Here is an 18,193-nt window from a genome sequence, read left to right as displayed (position 1 = left end):
TAACCAGGCTTCTTGTGGAAAACCTTAACAGCTCTGAAAACAAACTTGCCATCAGTAATCAATGATATTAATGATTTTCTGACTGTAAATGTCAGGGAGTAGACTCAATGTCACAAAGATCTTAGACAAGAGGGAGCAATGGGAGGAATCTGGAGGTTTCATGCATTTTGAAGAAACACTGCAATCAAAATTGTTCTTATTCAAAGATCTTTTAAATCATTTTGGTTACATTTTAGCATAGCAAGGCTCCATCAGTCATTCCACTGTAGGAAGATATTACATAGGTAGTGAGAGAAATATCTCAGTCAAACCAAGGACATCATGGTGATCCATACCACCGCCTGATTTACTTTTAATGAGTTCTGCTCGCGTCAGAATTTTTTATGAATTTTCCAACACCGTCCAATTATAAAAGAGAAGGGAACACTTTTTTCAAATTCATGGAAAATGTATAGTTAATGTTTAATTTTTTTCAAACCAGCTGTTTGTTTGTTTTAAAACAACATGCAAATAGACAAGTAGACAAACATCAGAATTGTAAATTTTGACACGAATACATGCATTCCTTTTTATTCACAAAACCAGTCCAATTTTCTAAACGAATACAAAGATTGGTTATTTTTAAAAGCTGTAGCTACCCAGCAACATAACAAAATCATGAAAATATATATAAAAAAAAAAAATAGTAATCTTGTCTCAGTGCGTTCAGTAGGGTAGACTCAGAGCAAGTGCTGTCTCTTAGTGCTATTGCCCTGAGCAGTATTGGCACATGCTCAGTAGGGCCACAGTAACAAAAGGCTGCCAGTTTCACTAAAGGAAAAGTTTGGAAATACAGAGGAGGGCTGATTGAGGAGATTATAGTAGTGACGGCTCTGGCGAACAGCATCTTCAACCCAGTGAAGAGTCTCGAGATCCGCTCAATAAAATGACTTTTTTTAGTTTAGTTTAAATCCGAAATCAACAGCGTTACAACATTTTCTTTGTCTTTCAAAGACAACCAACAATCTGTCTGAAAACTAGACTCTTTAACAAAATGAATCATAAAATAGACAAGGGTTTAAGTAACGTAATGGTGAAGAATTACAATAATGTTTTCCATTAGCCACTAGTTTTGAAATATAGCTGTAAATGTACATTCTCTACACAAGTACTGTATCTTTCCACACATGAACAACATTAACACCAAACACAGAAATTAGTTGATTGTCCACACTCAGTCCGTCATTTCTGTTTCTGGCAAAGAACAGTTCCAAGTTTTAAGCGACAGAAAAAAACCTGCTGGAAAAAGGACGAAAGGTACCAAAATGGAAACATAGAAAAGGGAATGAAAAGTTGCCATAGATGCTTTTCTTTACGCTTCATTTTTGGTTCAAGGAATAAGTAGGTGCATCCATTACCCGATTTTTTTTTGTTCTGCTTTGTTTTTTTGTTGTTTTTTTTCTATATTATTTTTTTGTTGCTTGTTTGTTTATTAGCCAGTGTCTGTTCCGGAGACAATCCAGGAGTTGACATTGCACTTGATGGCAGAGCTTTGGGTAGGGAGTGGAGGAGGAGTCCTACTGGAACCACCGGAACGCCGCTCCTGTAGGAAGCATCACCTTCTTGGAGAAACAGAAGACAAGAAGGGGAGGGGAGGGGAAGGGGAGGGAGAGAAGAGGAGGTTGGAATTGTTAATGAAAAGCAGCACATTTTTATAAGTGTTTGCTGATATACATTCCAGATATACTAGTTATTTTTTATTGTTTTTATGTAAATAAAGGAAAAAACTGAAGTTATCAGAGCCAAAGATGTAGTCTTCAAATTGCTTGTTTTAGAGATATTCCATTTGTAATGTTATACAACAGACAAAAGCAGAACATCTTCACACTTCAGAAGGTGGAACCAGTGAATGTTTAGTATTTTTAGTTGACAAATGACTTAATATCCATCCAAAATGTTAATATCCAACACATAATTGATTCCATTCTTTCTCCATATGTGAAATCTCTACATCCTGCATTGTCTGACCCAACAAATGCCCCCCTTTCTCCTCAGCACCACCACAGGAACAGGCTTCAGTCCTTCAGTCCTGGCTTCACACACAAAACCTGATATGCCACATTTATTATTTAGCCACCACACGCGTTGCTCTCCCACGGCATCATCAATGATGATGCCGCTCTCTGTCCCTCACTCCTCTCTCACTGTGGTTATCTGTGCCTCTGATTGCATCAAGCAGCAGTGGCACACATGCATGCAATTGCAGGGCTCAGCAGCGGCCTGCCAGTCAGGAGATAGAGAGCTGCTCGTGGCCCCCGGAGGTGCAGCGCGGCTGGCGTCCTGCAAAGTGCAACTCGACTCTGCAGCACGGTTTCTTCCGTTAGCCAGCTCTGCCTGGAGCGAGGCAGGAGGAGCTCGGCAAACATTTATGCACCCACACACACTCTCACACCGAACCAATATGTATTCAAGTGCAGTCACACACCTCCACACACAGTGGCACGTTAACCGACACTCACAATACACCCCCAAAATCACACCAAACAGTGAGACTGTTAAAATATAATTCTCATACAGGATGGATTCAGATTCACTTTTCCATCACTACTCTACAGAAGAGGATTTAATATGGAATCATACGTACTTTAAATTACACACACCCATGCATACAATCACACTTGCCTAATGGAAAAGGACGTCCTGCACGTATGTTCACACTGCAGGCTAAATCAGATTTTTATTTTGTACACATGTGACTCAGATCTGGGTTTTTTCATAACAGTGTAAACTTCACAAACCACATGAAATATAATCTTTGTTTATTCTGATTTGGGTCAGAATTTCTGTGACTTTTACTTCATACTAGATTGACATTCAATACAAATTTGTGCTGGCGAGAGGCACTCAGTATTTAAAATATGTGAAAACAATGTGAACAGCCAAACAAAAAGAAAATTGTATCCGAACAATAAATCAGAATTGAGCATTAATACTTGCAGTGTGAATGTAGCCTGTGCCATGTATGTCATACAACCTTCATATATCTGTATCCTAATAAAGAACATGTGTAACCTGAACATAATCAGACTTAAAGTGTTGTGTGTCTTTGTTGCGCCGCTCTCTCGCACAGCTGCAGTGAAATTCTGAGTGTTCAACAAAGGCATCAGAAGCAATTAGGCCATTAGTTCAGAGAAGTTTGTTTGAAACAAAAAACAATACCAGCCCTAATTACTTTTTCAGGCCCACTTAAACCATTCCTCTACCCTTGAATCAGTGGTGCAGTGTTCTTTTGAATGCTATTGTTCATATCTGAACATGAAACTGAGTGACAGCGGGGTTCGTGCTCCACAGGTTTCATTTACTTTCATTTTGAAAGTTAACTCCTGCTGACAAAAATGAAACATTTTCGCTGAGGTAAAAAGACTTCAAACAAGGTAATTACTCTGGTGATCTCAGCCAAATACAGCCCACACTGGGCTTTATTTGTTAAATTGACTCAATCAGGAATAATCTGACAGCAGACACACTGAATGCCACAGTGCTGTTCATAACCCAGAGATGCATGTGCCAGTTCGCATCAGCATCACAACTACATATCAATAGTGTAGCAAATGCATGCATATTTGGGAAATACTTTGAATAATGAATATTAATAGGAACCACAAATTTGGAGGTTAACAGCCACCATATTGCCAACATTATTTTATGGTCTGTGTGTTAAGTATCGTTGGCCCGCCATCCATCTCTGTGTTGACCTTTCTACAGCAGCGCTCAGCTGTTAAGAAGACAGTCAGAGGGCAGCAACATCTGCCGATGCCACAGATGTCAACAACTTGGTAAAGGCCGGACTGACCATGACGTAATGTGTGGGAAGAAAAATAACACATCCCCTCGCTTGAACTGTAAATTATGTTTTCTCCGCATTACCAAACATGAGCATTCAATGGAAAAATGGCAGCAGTTCAGGGGTAGAAAAACCTTTCCTTCAGAAACACTGATTGCACCGGTTCAAACAGATGGAATCTGTGGGCGTGAAGTGGCCAATCACTAAAATCGATGGATGTGTTGTTGTTTTTTCAAACAAGACGAGAGCATTTGTCTTATCATAGCACAAACAATTTGTGTGTTGTATACAACAAAAATATAAGAAAGAGGCATCCTTAAATTTTCACTTGAATAAGATAAATCCACCACAACTTCTAATGGCCCTTCAGAGCACAGTGCATGTTGTTAGGTGTTACTGATGCAAATTCCTGTAAGCAACGTTAAACCATGATGAATTAATTTGTGTTGCCCCAGGGCACCACTGAACCTTGTGGTTATTGTGTTCATAGCTTTATCATTAACAATCCCTTATGGACACCAACAAGAAAAAAATAAAAGCTGACAAAATGAACGTAAAGCATCTCCACATGCAGTCGTGAACGTGGGATGTAACGCTGTCTGCCGCTGACAAAGAGCAGAAAAGTAAACCTTTAAAGCATCTGAATCTAAACACCGATGACCTTCAGCCGGCATAAACACTCGCTGTTTGTCTGGCTGAAGCAATTTCTTGCTCTTTCCTTCAGAAGTCAATTGTGATATATGTGTAAATACATTGATGCGATTTCTCTTAATGGGCCGATATATACATCTCATAGCCAGGGCGGGAGCATTAACACACGATTACATTACAGTTCATTTAGCTGACGCGATCTGATCCATTAGTTCAACCCAACCCAATTCAGTAATTCATACACACCTGATTTTTTGTCTTGATAGATTAATCTTCAGGTGTAAGTTTTAAACTGGGCTACATTTGTTTGAATGTTTTTTAATGTTTTGTATGTTAAGGTTACACAATGGTTTCAACAGCATAACTTTATTTGACATAATATTCAAATTTGAAATAGAACAACTAAAATAGATGTCTATAAAAACACATTTTATTGTCATTTAGACGTCTTGTGTCTTACACGGTGGAATCTATAAATCTATAATCAATACCACTGACTTTTTGAGTGCAGGGCTGTTTGCTTAATGCACAATAATCCAGAAGTCAGTGTTCAGTACAACACCTTGGATGCCTCAATGCCTTATCCCTCTTACTGTCTTCCTTAGCCTCCTCTGTCCTCTCCAACTTGTCCCTGTCTGCCCAGCAACTTGCCCACACATCCATGTGTCTCGGTGTCAGTCGGCGTGCCTGTCAGTTTGCATGAACCTCTTCTGTCCTGACTGTCTGGTGTACGGTGTCTGGGAGGCAGGAAAGATCATGAGGGAATACGCTCCTCCCATATCAACGTCTGACTGGCAAAGTGGCCCCCAATGGACAACATTAGTATGTTCGAGTGTTAGCGGTGTCTGATAACAAAGAAGCTTTGACCCCTACCAATTTTATTTCTAAATATATTATTCTATAAGTAGATAAAGACAAAAACAACTCCTGTCTTATCTTATAATATTTTTATATTACACACCCACCGGTACAGTACATCCTGAACGTACAGTGACATACAAGTACAAACAAGATACATTACAACTTCCTCATCCCGACTCTCCTTCTTTCTCTCTGTGTTGAACAGCATCGCTGAGACTGACAGCACTGGAGGGTATTCAGACATAGAGCATAAAGGAACTGCCTTCCCACTTATTTCTCTCAAATGTAGCATTCCCAGAATAAATCCAGACATCTTCAGCCAGTGAGCTATGAGGTGGCAAAGGCCTCAGCATGCTAACTCCCCCTCACTTGCCAATTTTACGCTCCTCTTTGAGCTGCCATGAGCTTTCAATGGAGGCCGTCAACACCCTTAAAATAAGCACAGTGCTGCTGCTGGACTGCACTCGTGTACCGGCGCGTATACGCTCACAGACTCGTACAAACACACAAAAATACAGTAACCCAGCATGCAGATGAGGTAAAACAAAGACATTTTCATTCTGTACTCAGATGTGAGTGTGCACCAAAATCTGACAAACTGACCGCAAGACACATGTTAAATAAGACGTCAGGCCCCTTTAGAGATTGCACACTGAGTATAACAGCCACAGCAGACGGGGATGTGCCACTCTATGTTTGATTGGAGGAGAATGTGACACTCAGGGCTTTTTGAGCTACAGCTGAGGCTCACTGCAGTTCACTTTGAAAGCCAGGAGATCTTCTCTTCTGGCTGAGGTGCTGCCAAAGTCGCACTGAATATGTATTAAGGGGAAGCAGGAATTTATCTTACGGAAGCCTTGTTTAAAGACAATAAAAATATCCACAGTAATTGAAAATATTACATCATTACCTATTATTGACATGTGGGATGTATTGCTGACTCTCTGTACTCTCCTGATGTAGGACATCCTCCTTGAATCTCATCCTCTGACTTTTATCTTGCACAGACGACATCCCGCTCACTGACAGTGCGGCCCAGGCCGTATTCACTGATCTAATCACCTGCTGAACAAGCGCTGTTGACTTAATAACAAAGCCATTCGAGACAACTACTAGACTGCTAATGGGAGATGTTTGAGTGCATGAGGACAAATAAAAAGCAGGCAAAATTGAAAATGTTGTACTGCTGTCAAAGCAAAGTTGATACTGTGTTGAAAATCAAGTTTGGGGCAAAGAGGTAACAGGTTGCAGACCTCTTTAATGGTTCTCTGATTGAATGAGAATACTGGTCTTGTTTTAGGTTTAAAACCTAGTTACAATGCAGGTGTATTTTACATTTAGTCAGTTGTGTTAGGTCACTTTGTCATTTTTAAAAAAGAAACTTTACACGTGTCAAATCATATAACAAAAGATGTCCAAAGTGTACTGTAAGGAACATGACTAACACCGGCGACATCAGACGAATATAACAGGGATTACTTTGTTTCATGCTGTGGGTTGTCAGGTGATTGGGATGATGGTTTGATTCATACTTTCTGTGTGGGCAGAAGCAGCACACAAATGTTTTGTGTAATAACTGAGACATTCAGTATGTCTGTGGCACTGCACAAACTTGTTGCTCTCTAAAAAAAAAAGCCACTACACCCACATATGTCACATTTCATCAATGCGCCTCTTTTACCGTTTTGGCAATTAATGAGACCCTGACCATTAATGTATTCACATTCACTCATATTTGATGAATGGACCAACTTTAATATAACAGTATCCACATTTCAGCAAGGTGAAAAATGGTGGCACTGATGGACTAGTTTAAGTCTAAAAGCTCTGTTTCCACACTGTTTGCTTTTGACAAATACACTGATTTTCTGCAGACACCATCAGGTATGATGTAATAGAGAAGTGTTGCCTGCACAGCAAGCACAAACTTTTCAAAACACAATATTCATTGGTCTAATATTGTCCTACTGTACATAATAAATTAGGTTGCTAGCAGAGATTCGCCTTCTCATTTCTGGTCTGAAAAAGGGAAATTGCTTGACGGACGCATTAACAAGTAGTACAAGGAGTTTGTCAGGAGTACAAAATGTGTGCAAGGTAATTACAGTACACCCGATTATTAAAGTCAATAAGTAGACTGCTATTATATTTGGTGCTTGGAGGCTTGGCAGGTTTATGGTACCCTGGAGTTTCTTTCTTTCATATGAGGTGGCCACTGGCAACATCAGCAGACTGACGTTTCAAGCAGCATGATGACCTATATCAACATCAACATTCATGAATATTCAAGCCCCCTTGGGTTTGGCATCACTGGTGTGAACGACTGGTATTAGGCTAACTGCCATGACAACATCAATTGCAAATCATAAATTAAAATTAAATTCCTTTCTGTTGCAGTCATTGAGTTGTACCACCTACATAGCGAGCTGACACATTTCACCATTTTGGTGAATCATCAACTGAGACAAATGAAACTTCTCATTAATTTGCAACTGAACAATAAAACAGTGAAAAACAACATGCTGGTTTACAGACACATCAGTCTGTCATTTGTTCCCAGTCATAATGGCTCTTGATGACCAGCATTATAAATCCTTCAATTTCAGACCATGAAAAGGACCAAGCCACGGGTCTTGAATGTTTTTGACTTATTATTATTATTATTGTCATTCATCATTTGCACTTTTGATTATTGCCAGCTATTTTCCATATTGTGTTTGAAATGTTTGAAAGCAAAGAAAATGATCAAAGTACAAATTATTGTTGCGTTGCTGGTTTGCTTGACTTCTCACATGAATCTGTGCTTTGATTAATTCCAGACATGAACTTGACTGAATTGATTGAACCTAACAACAGCCAACAAGTCCTCCAAATTGAACAACAAAATACATTATTCGTCTGTGCCTTCCAAAACTGAAACAAATCCCTGATGACAAATTCAATTAAATGTTATGATGTGACAATGGTTATTACTGAGGTTTGGTTAAGTTTAGGCACACAAACAACTTGGTTAGGTTGTGGGGAACATTTTGTTAGGAGACCTACATTGTCATGGTTGCAATTTGGTTTAAAATTGTGAAATGGACATGACTGTTGGTAGGAAAATCCCGTGTTTAAATCCAACGTTTTGTTAACCCAGCCCCTCATGACGTCCTCCATACATATCACTTTGTCGCTCAAGTATAAAGTTAGTTCCTTCGCTCCTAGGTATGGTAGGTAGGAGTCACAATTCCTACAGCTTGGTCGCTTGAATGTAAACATACTGTATGTCATTTTGGCAATTTGCTGAAACGGGAGGACAGTCTCCACAAGTCCCAGAAATGTAATCTCTTTGCAAAAGCAAACACTATGGTATGCTTTCGAAAAGTGTATGTTAATAATGTTAGTAAATGGGTTAAAACAAGCCAAAACATATGGCCTTTTAAAAATATACACATATGAATATGCGTAGTTGTTAAACATCTATTAATTGAGCTAAATTAGGCTAATCTTACATTCAAAATGCCACCACACTGTGTCACTCAAAATGTTCCAATAAGGAGCCCTTTAAGGAGCCTTTCACTGAGGATGGCCAAAATCAGCACATTGGAATTGGACAACCAACATATCAGCCCACAAACAAGAGGCCAAGCTGTCACCCTCAATAAACATCAGAAAGAGAAAGAAGTAAAGTCATTAGCAGTTTGAAGCACAGATCCAGTTTGTGTCAATTAGACCAGAGGCCTCTCCACTGGTTCACATTCACACTGTGTTACATACTTATCAATTTATTATGTAATGCCAAAGTGACACGATTATCCATTGATCACAAAAGTTTATTTTCTTTGAGATGGAACATCTGCTGAAATTGATTTCATGATTGGTCGTTCTGTCATCACAGCCAGGGTTAGTTAGGCCACTGAGTGTGATAGAGGTAACAGACAGGAAGTTTGGAGGGCCATTTAGATAAGCAGGAGTGTCACCCGAGAGAAGGACAGCGGCAGCAAAAATGAGGGGAAGGGGGGGGGGGGGGAGTGCATGTGCCACACTGACACCTGGTGCTCCAGATGACAGCTCTGTGGCCAGATGGACCTTGTTACATGCACACACATACACAAGCATACCCATGCATGTACAATTACACACAAACACACACTGTACACATATTCACAATTACCGACACTCTGCCCCCACTTATATTTTTTCTTTACGATTACAACATATGCACAAGGAGGATGTACATGATGTGACCAAAAAGAAAATGCCTCACTGAAGGGAGTGCATTGTGTAATCTTTAGTTTAAGCTAGTGAATTAGCGTTCCGATTGAAAGATGCAGGCAGGGTGATTGTGTTGTTATGGTTGACAGATTAAAGACACCCCATGGTGCATATTTACCCTGCACTTACCCAACACACTCCTCACCACCTGTCATTTCCCTGCTTGTGGAGCCATCTCCCCACCAAAAAGCCCACCCGTACTATGTCCCTTAAAGGGGAATGACGTTTGGGTACAACCCAGAAGATCTTCTTTTTTCCTTTTAGGTGAGAAGCTGAAATTAGTTTGTGATGTTTGCAGATCTCTCGAGTTAAAAAAAAACTCTGAATTTTGCATCCCACAATGACGCTTATCTCACTTAATTCCTTTAAACTTATTTATTAGGGAACCCTAAAGAATGGCCAATAATGCAATGGCACATCATAACCACCCACTTACCTCCAGAGCAGCAGAGGGCTTCTTCTTCAGTTCCTCACATTTGCGAAACTTGCAGATCTGGTGGCCTGTTTTGCGATTCCGGCAGCTGCTGCATTGCTCGCAGTTAATCCGCCGTCGGCAAGGTGGGCACATGCCGCAACGTTTTCGCTTCTTTTTACCGGAGTTGATTGCAGAGGCCAGCTCGCTCTGCGCCGGGTATTCGGCCAGGCCAGCCATGTGTAGCGCGCTGTCCGCCAGAAACACTCCAGCCGGCGTCATGATGAAAAGCCCCGGGTTGAAGGGGAAACCACCCCCTACTCCATATGGGAAGTCAACAGGACCACCTACGGCGTCCGTGACAGACGTACCCTCCAAGTCGCTAGCCCCCGAGCCTGCGTCTCCACCGCCAATTCCCATTCCCATGCCCCCAGGCAGGAGCATGTGCTCCATACCGGCTCGCTTTAACAGTGCTGCTGCCTGGGCAAAATGCAGCAGTCCATTCTGTCCCTCCAGAACCTGTTCTAGGGTCCGGTCCAACTTGGCTGCCGTCAGTGCGGAGACAGTGGGCTGGGGCTGTGGAGGTGGTTGGGGCTTGGCCGAGTGGCGCTTTGCCTCACTATTGTCCTTGTGTCCATTGCTGGTGGCAGAGGAGACTGCTGTGTACTGGGAGAGGGTACGGGACTTCTTAAGGCTCTTACTGAGGGGCTCACTGATGATGCCACTGCGGTTCCTGCGCTCTATAACAGGAGAGTCCTGTTTGCAGCTGTCCTGGTCCTCTGTCCGGCCCCCCTCCGACAGCCCGCTAGACATGGTCCAGAGCGTACGTGCCTGGGTAGGGGGTGAGCGAGGAAAGGGGAGCAAAGACCTTTTCTCGATCCGATCTGTGGCCCCCGGCGAGAGTGGTGCCTCACCTAAATGGACCAATCAACCAGCCGACAACAGGCAGGGCCTTCAGCCCGCACTACAGCTCAGCCCTCATCCACGTTCTTCCATGGGCCATCTGGAAACTTTACACAGGAAGAGAAGAGACGTAAATAAATCATCAATAATCACTTCACCAAAACACTAAAACACTCAAGAGATTACATTTTTGTTAAGGGTCAACGTATGGCAAATGCAAGAAGAACTGGAAAGAAGAATATCACCTTTTAAGTTCATATGGCTTGTTAGCAAACAGTTGCTTATTTACACATCCAACAGTTAGTCAGGAACGTTAGCATTCATTAGGTCTTTCTGGACACCTGATGAATCTAGGTCCCATATTCATTCAGTATTAGCACAAACACAACATTTCTGCTATAATTACAGATGTGTAAGGTCGCCTAATGTCATTACCTTATTTCCTGCTTGGAAATTAATAGCCAGATGAACTCTTTTATCTATCAATCTGTTATATCTGCTGGTCTGTGTTTTGGTGCTAACACTACTAAGATTTATTTCCGATTATTTTATATTTTTAAGTGAAGTTAGTCAGTTGTGACATTAACAGTATTTATCTGTAACAATGACCCTTTTAATAAGCCTAATTTGAGACCAACTTTATAAATAAATGATATTGCCTGTATTGACTGCCGTTTAGTCATTTAAGATATGTAGCATTTATTGACTAACAATTACATGCTCATTGATTGGAGTGTATAACCTTGTGATACAATATGTGTGTCCCTTATTAGACTCTCACACAACGTTCTGGGACGCTGCTGAGAATATAGCCAAAAGCCCAAAACAGAACAAAGGCAGTTGATTTTTTTTCATTAACTTTGCATGTCTTTTGATCGCTATCGTTGTCTAGAAATAATTTTTATATCCTATTACTTTTAAATACCAAACCTGTAGAGCGATATTACTTGGCAAAATATGAGCTCAAATGGAGCGGTGGTGCTTATGAGGAGAGTTCACCAGAGTAGTAGTGAGAGACTCCCCACTGGACAGAGATGCATCCATCCACCGGCTTTTAGCACAAGATTCCTGTGACTGCTCATCTATGAAAAGAAAAACTATGCTGCTATTCTCCTGACCTGTCCATGTTCACAAACAAGAATACCACCTCCCACAGAAAAGCTGAGGAAATGGCCGGGCCAGTCCTTATAAGGGAAACAAAGGGAAAGGGAGGGGAAGAGGATGGAGGGGGGGTGTCTGTGCAGTGTGTGGAAATTGGAAGGCCAGAATTAGTGGGAGGTAAAGCTTCAAAGGCAAGAGCACAGCCCCCACATTCTCACCAGCTCAGGGGGATGTGGCGCCAGCGAACCAGAGCCAGCTCCGCAGCCCCACAGCCCCATAGTTTCAGTTTCTCCCACTACAGCACTGACCAGGGTCCGGTTTCCCTAAGGCATCTCAAACTAACTGCATCTCCGCTCAGTTGTGGTTGAATGCATAACAGCACTGCAAATGATGGGGGTTTTTGTGGTTTTATGGAATATTGGACCTGAAATGATGTATTTAGTGGTCAGTTATGAATACTTTAATGTTGCTAAAGGTGGTTTTTTTATTAAGATTTGATTATAACATTGTCCAAAATGAGCTCTATGGCAGCTGTTCATTTACATTAAGTAAATCTGGTAAAACAATTTCTTAAATGTATTAAGGCCTGGGACAATATCCAGCTCTAATTAAATTGCTTTATTTAAATTCAGTAAAAGTGGTAAAAGACTCAAGTTTTCCACTTAATCAATAAACTGCCGCATTATCAATATCTAGAACAAATTAGTTCTCTAGACGGCTTCAATGTGAAAAAAGTTGGCAATCACAATTCAGTCAGGGAACTATTGTCCACTGGTTAAAAAGGCAAATGAAAATGACATGAAGTCAAACTGCTGTTCTTCCAAAGTGTTCTTCTTGATCGTATGGATGTGACACGATATGTTTTCAATACAGCTGACTTGCTTTGCATCAATCCCATCAACACCTGCTGTATGACGCAGTGACGCTCACACTCTTTTTGCTTCTCCAGTAAAATATTAATAATTTCACAAATGACTGGGATGCTTAGGTACGCACAAGTTTAACTGAACATCAGCGTGACAAACGCTACAGAGCTTCAGTCATTAAGGCACTTCTCAACGCACAGTTTTATATTTCGGTGAAGTAAACCTAAGCTTAGTTTACGGCAAAACAAGCAGATAAATGTGATAATAACACACCGTTAAGGTCAACAGCCATCTTTTGATTTGTAAAATTAATTCAACACATTTGAATAATTTTATAAATGCTCATAAACAGTCATTTTATGTTTCATTTCTACAACATTTTGTTACCTGACAAACTGCTCTTCAATATTCTGGCACAAAGAAAATACTAAAACTCCGCCAAACCAGTCCGCAACGTCAAACACATTGTACGCAGATGTGTATCTTATATGTTTACAGGTTGTGTTTGCACCACACCACAGTTGTTGCTTTGGTCCACCACATTGTGTAACGAATGAAAGCATGATCACCTATTTTAGCCTCACGCTCACCCTCCTCTGCTGTACATCTGCCTTCCATTCTACTAACCTATCAGTCACACTCCCTCCATCATCATCAACCCTGAGCATGGCATATAGTCTTAGACTAATCACCCCCCTTGACTTCCAGCGTTATTGCTCTTCAGATCCCTTCACCACATCCTTTGCAGAGGAGCTTTATGTCCTCATGTGAACTGTCTCCTAAACCATAACTGCCTCTAGTACTGAGTGTCAGTGCCATGCTGAAAAACTCAGATCATTGGTGTTGTTTTGATCTTTAAGCAAGTTTACTAAATATAGACCTAATGCTGTGTTTCATATTAAAGCCTTACAGGTTTCTGTTATTGACCTGACAAGAAAACTGCGAATAATAGTCACATTTTAAAGCCTATAAGAGCCGCATTTCTTGCACCTCAAGCTGCCTCCACATAAAAATAAGTCTAAATACTCACTATAGCTGATATTTCTCTCAGTATTTCTTCAACGTGCTGCACAGGATTGGGGGGCGGAGATAAAGATCTGGATATAAATGGTCCAAATGATCAATACAGTCCAAGAGCCTTTCTGCGGTCGACCAATGAGCTCAGCTGGACGTTGTGGAGCGCAGGTGTGGCCTGAGAGGCATAATCTAAACCCGCAATCGAAGCATCCATAAAAATAATTAGTGGCTTCACGTTTAGGTAAATTCAGAATTGTAGAAAGAATCATCATTGTGCATTAATACTACATTTAGAGCAGTTTTTTTGACGCCTGATCTTCATTATAGGCTGAACTAAATCTGTTTTGTTAATTTTTTACGCTTTAAGGAAATCTGAGTGTTGGATAATTACTCTAGTTTTAATGGTCAATAAGTCGTTTAGTGTAGCTGAAAAACATATTGACTAACCTGAGGAGGTATAACACAATGTTCTTAATGCGATTATAAATGTTGCCCTCATTCAGTAAAGACACTTAGTAAAAGTGTTGATATTAATTCCAGCTTGTTTCACGCTGAGTGATGTCAGCTCCGTAACTTTATCACTTTGTGGACACTTTGTCAAGAGCAGCTGATCTGCAGAACCTGAGAAATAGTTACAATGTGGTTGACAAAATGTCACATAGGTTGATAAATGATATATGGGTATCAATCTGTGTGTAAAGTTTGATTTTGTTTCATCTGTCTACTAGCTTATAATTGAGTCTGGGTTCACATATACTGCGTCTGTTCTGTTACTCAGCATGTGTACCAGATTTAGTGCAAACAGCCACATGAAATGTCGAGCGAGTTGTCATGTGAGTGTGAAATGTGGTGTTTTTATCCCGATGTTCCCGCTCTACAGAATACTGTATCGATCCTTTGAGAGTAATTCTGTTTTTGTTGTCTCCCTATTTGCTACTTGACCAAAGTGTCTGAAAATAGTTTCCCACAGCCTATGTATAGGTTTGTTTATATATAATAATTAACATGGAATTGGAAACTTAGTATCAGTGACCTGAGACAGACACTCAAATTAAGGGAATATCGACATTGAGCCAGGAGACATTGGACATTGGAGGAGCGTTGGTTGTACGTTCTCAGGAAGGCCTATATCTCACTATAAGCTCACTAATTAACATGTGATATCCAGTTTGTTTGATCTGTACAAAACCAAAAGTGTAAAAACAATAAGTGGCTGTTGAACAGGGGGTTATGTGCTGAACTACTTCTACTTGCACCAGTTGCCGGGCAGCCAGCAGAGACTCCAGGAAGTTACTGGTCCTGACCATGAAATAGTGAACCTTGATAATAGTCTAAATGTCTTTTTAGCCGGCTGCTCGCGGAAGCTTTATACTTAGCGTACAAACATTACAACAAGTGTTATCAATCTTCTCATCAAATCTAACTCTATGCAAGAAAGTGACTAAGCGCATTTCCAAAAACATTTTTCTTTTAAGCCATAAAGCACGAATATGATTAGTAAATTATGTAAACCTCAAGCAAAATTTGCCATAACACCTACACAGTGTGTCAAAAAATTGCAAAAGCATTATATATAATACTGCTCATTCACAGCAATACAAATGATGAGTACCTCCTAACAGCCACAGTGCTGCTGGGTGAATGTTGTCAGCACTATGATACTTGTATGAACATGAACAGCTGATTTAACACTCAGCGTGCGATAGCTTTATACGTTTGACAGTTTCCCAGAATAAGCAGGGGTTTTTTTAAGTGTATATAAAAATGAGTGTCAGACTGACTGATGGATAAATGGTCGGTTGGTTCAGTAGTCCAATAAGTTCGATCAATAGGTCATGCAGGAATGGAGGAAATTATTCAGGGCCAGTGTTCAATTCTCCATGGTGTTTGAGATTGTAGGTCTTCAATTGTATTCAGAACAAACATCTAAACACGAGAATAACAAAACAAACCAGGAATCCGGGATGTTTTTTCTATCTTTGCAGCTTAGACTTGGTCCCCATATTGACTTGGTCCCCACAAAAGCTTGGCATTACGTTCAATTCAATTATCATTGAAAGGAAAGCTAAAGGTATGACTCTATGAAACTTTATTTCAATAATAAAGTCTGAATTATTTACTTTTTTAAATAAGCAAATTGCCCTGCTAATTTAAATCAGATCAAGCTTCATTTAACAATTCACCTCCTTCCGCGCATCGAAGTAACTCAATAAGTTTCCTTCACTGACGTCACTGCATGCGCAGGTGCCAGGTAATCGCAGTGGGTTTTTTTCTTTTTACGGAGGTGGGGAAAATATCGTCTAATTTCCTGCAGGGTTATGAGGCACTTGTCCCGCCACAAACTCTGGAGCAGCTGACTTACACCTCTAGAGACGCGAGAATACTTGCATTCCAGGCGATGCTCGATGCAAATGCAGCGTACCCCCCGTCCAGACGCGCTGTCTGCGGACTCTTGTACATTCACTATTCCTCCCACCTCCTGTCGACTGACGTGCGCACACAGACACGCACACACTCGTGCATAAACTACACATGCAGACGCACAAACAGAGGAAGTTAAAAAGCCTTGTGACAATAATAAGACTCAAGCATTCATCCATCGTCCACAACCTGCTGCGTCTTAGTCTCCCTAATGAGGCACACACAAAAGTTAGATGAGAAAAACAACCACGCCATGCATACTGTGACTTCAAATTATTTGCAAACATATAGAGCACTTGGAGCTGCGATGCTGGTGGTGGATTGCAGGGGGGAGATGACTGTAAATATCCGGGTAGCGCGGTGGAAGCTGGTGTACCTGGGAACTTCCTAATGATGCCCGGAGGAAAATAAGAAGAATATGACATTTGGATGATCTTTACGCGAGTGGAAAACTGTGATCTCTTTGTACTAGAATATATGTTTCTAGAGTTAAATAAAAGTTTCAATACAGGGTGACGATCAGGAAGAGTGTGTTGTCAAACGTAAGCATGATCCGACTCTAATGCGCGTGGATCATTTCGTTCATCAACTGGAAGCGTCAAGTTTAGTGCGCATCCTAAACAGCTGATTCACAATAAAGCATCGGGCTTTTGCTTCAGTGTTCCGAACCGTATCTGGAGGCGACTTAATAAATAAAGAGAAATTAAGATCTTTCTTGAAATGCTGACAGCAGCTTGTAAAATATCTCCTTCATACCAGAACATTGCTGAAGCATTATCTATATCCAATCAAAGATCATTTAAAAAACCTTTATATGTATTTCGTTTTTAGAGTAAAAGCAGATTTTTTTTAAATAGCTGGCTTTTGTTCTGGACTCAGTGATCTATGAGCACGGTCGCCTATCTGCGGTACCAGCATATGGTCTGCAGTCCCACATTTGAGGAAGAGCCCCGGTTCACCCCGCTATAACTTGATCCTATAAGAAGATGACATCCCAACTTTCAGCAGACTTCAACAAAGTATGATCCCCCCCATCACCACCCCTCCTCCCCTTCCTTCCATGTATCTGCATATTTGCAAACACGGGCCCATTTTATTCGCACCTACCAAAGCAGATCCGAATAGAGGGGAGGGCTCCCACAGTCCGAGCGGTCCGTCTCTCAGCCTGCCGTGCAGAATGGTTACAAAAAAAAAAAGAAGAGGGCAGAAAAAAAGCTTATTCTCCGAGAACACAATCCTACAGAGTGCCAGCCTGTTAATGACAAATGTGAAAAGAAAAAAAATATTCACCGTCAGTTATTTTGGAAAAGCGTACTTTCTCTGAGGCTGAACGCGTGGGTTCCCCCAGCTTTCTCGGTCCTTGCAATACCACCTCTACATCCCCGCTTGCAGAGAGGAACATGCAAACACATTTCATAGATTTTTGGAGCATCGCGGAAAAACCGAAGTGGACTTTTCCGCGGTGTGCGCGCGCTTCAACTGAGGCAATAATAAACCAAAGAGAGGCCGCGAGGTTCAGTGTGATTTCAGGACAGCTGAGGGGAGAGGTGTTGAATCAGAATAAAACTGAGAGCTGATAGAAGATCAATGTACTCTGCCTGAATTATTACTGGCTGTATGTTTCTTTAATGATTTTTAAGCCTAAATAATGATAATATAATGTATGAAAAAAAAACACAATTATACGGATAGTTTTTAAGCGACTGAGTTTAAGTGACATATGAAATGTCAGGATGTGCGTTGATGTTTTTGTTTTTACAACAAATTATAATAGGCCTAAATAAAATAAATGTTCATTTCTGCATTTTCACATTGTTGTGATACGTGTGATTTTAATTAAATATTGTGCTTTCTTGTTTTGAGGGGTGACCTGGTGTGGAT

General features: G+C 40.8%; 1 protein-coding gene across 2 annotated transcripts; it reads right to left on the bottom strand.

The window, feature by feature from the left end:
* Positions 1-427: 427 nt before the first annotated feature.
* Positions 428-17,712, bottom strand: cxxc5a (CXXC finger protein 5a). Of its 2 annotated transcripts, none has more exons than XM_029448900.1 (4): positions 17,603-17,712; positions 17,420-17,477; positions 10,029-11,014; positions 428-1,601 (listed from the first exon to the last, which is right to left on the bottom strand). In XM_029448900.1, exons 3-4 carry the CDS (start codon positions 10,815-10,817, stop codon positions 1,557-1,559), a joined length of 834 nt encoding a protein of 277 aa, XP_029304760.1. In that variant the 5' UTR covers positions 10,818-11,014; positions 17,420-17,477; positions 17,603-17,712; the 3' UTR covers positions 428-1,556. The 2 variants fall into 2 exon arrangements, with proteins under 2 accessions (XP_029304760.1, XP_029304761.1); XM_029448901.1 differs by having other exon boundaries at positions 428-1,598; positions 17,603-17,705.
* Positions 17,713-18,193: the final 481 nt, after the last annotated feature.

The sequence above is a fragment of the Cottoperca gobio genome, chromosome 14, assembly GCF_900634415.1.
Source record: "Cottoperca gobio chromosome 14, fCotGob3.1, whole genome shotgun sequence".
Classification (NCBI taxonomy): domain Eukaryota; kingdom Metazoa; phylum Chordata; class Actinopteri; order Perciformes; family Bovichtidae; genus Cottoperca; species Cottoperca gobio.
Note: the sequence above shows the minus strand (reverse complement) of the source record. Positions and strands in the feature narration are given on the sequence as shown.

What these genes read in the sequence shown, in the direction of transcription:
- cxxc5a (XM_029448900.1), bottom strand. Translation starts at nt 10,817, where the DNA reads ATGTCTAGCGGGCTGTCGGAGGGGGGCCGGACAGAGGACCAGGACAGC. An exon ending in AGCCCTCTGCTGCTCTGGAG is followed by an intron (nt 1,602 to 10,028) that starts GTAAGTGGGTGG and finishes TGTTTCTCCAAG; the next exon opens with AAGGTGATGCTTCCTACAGG.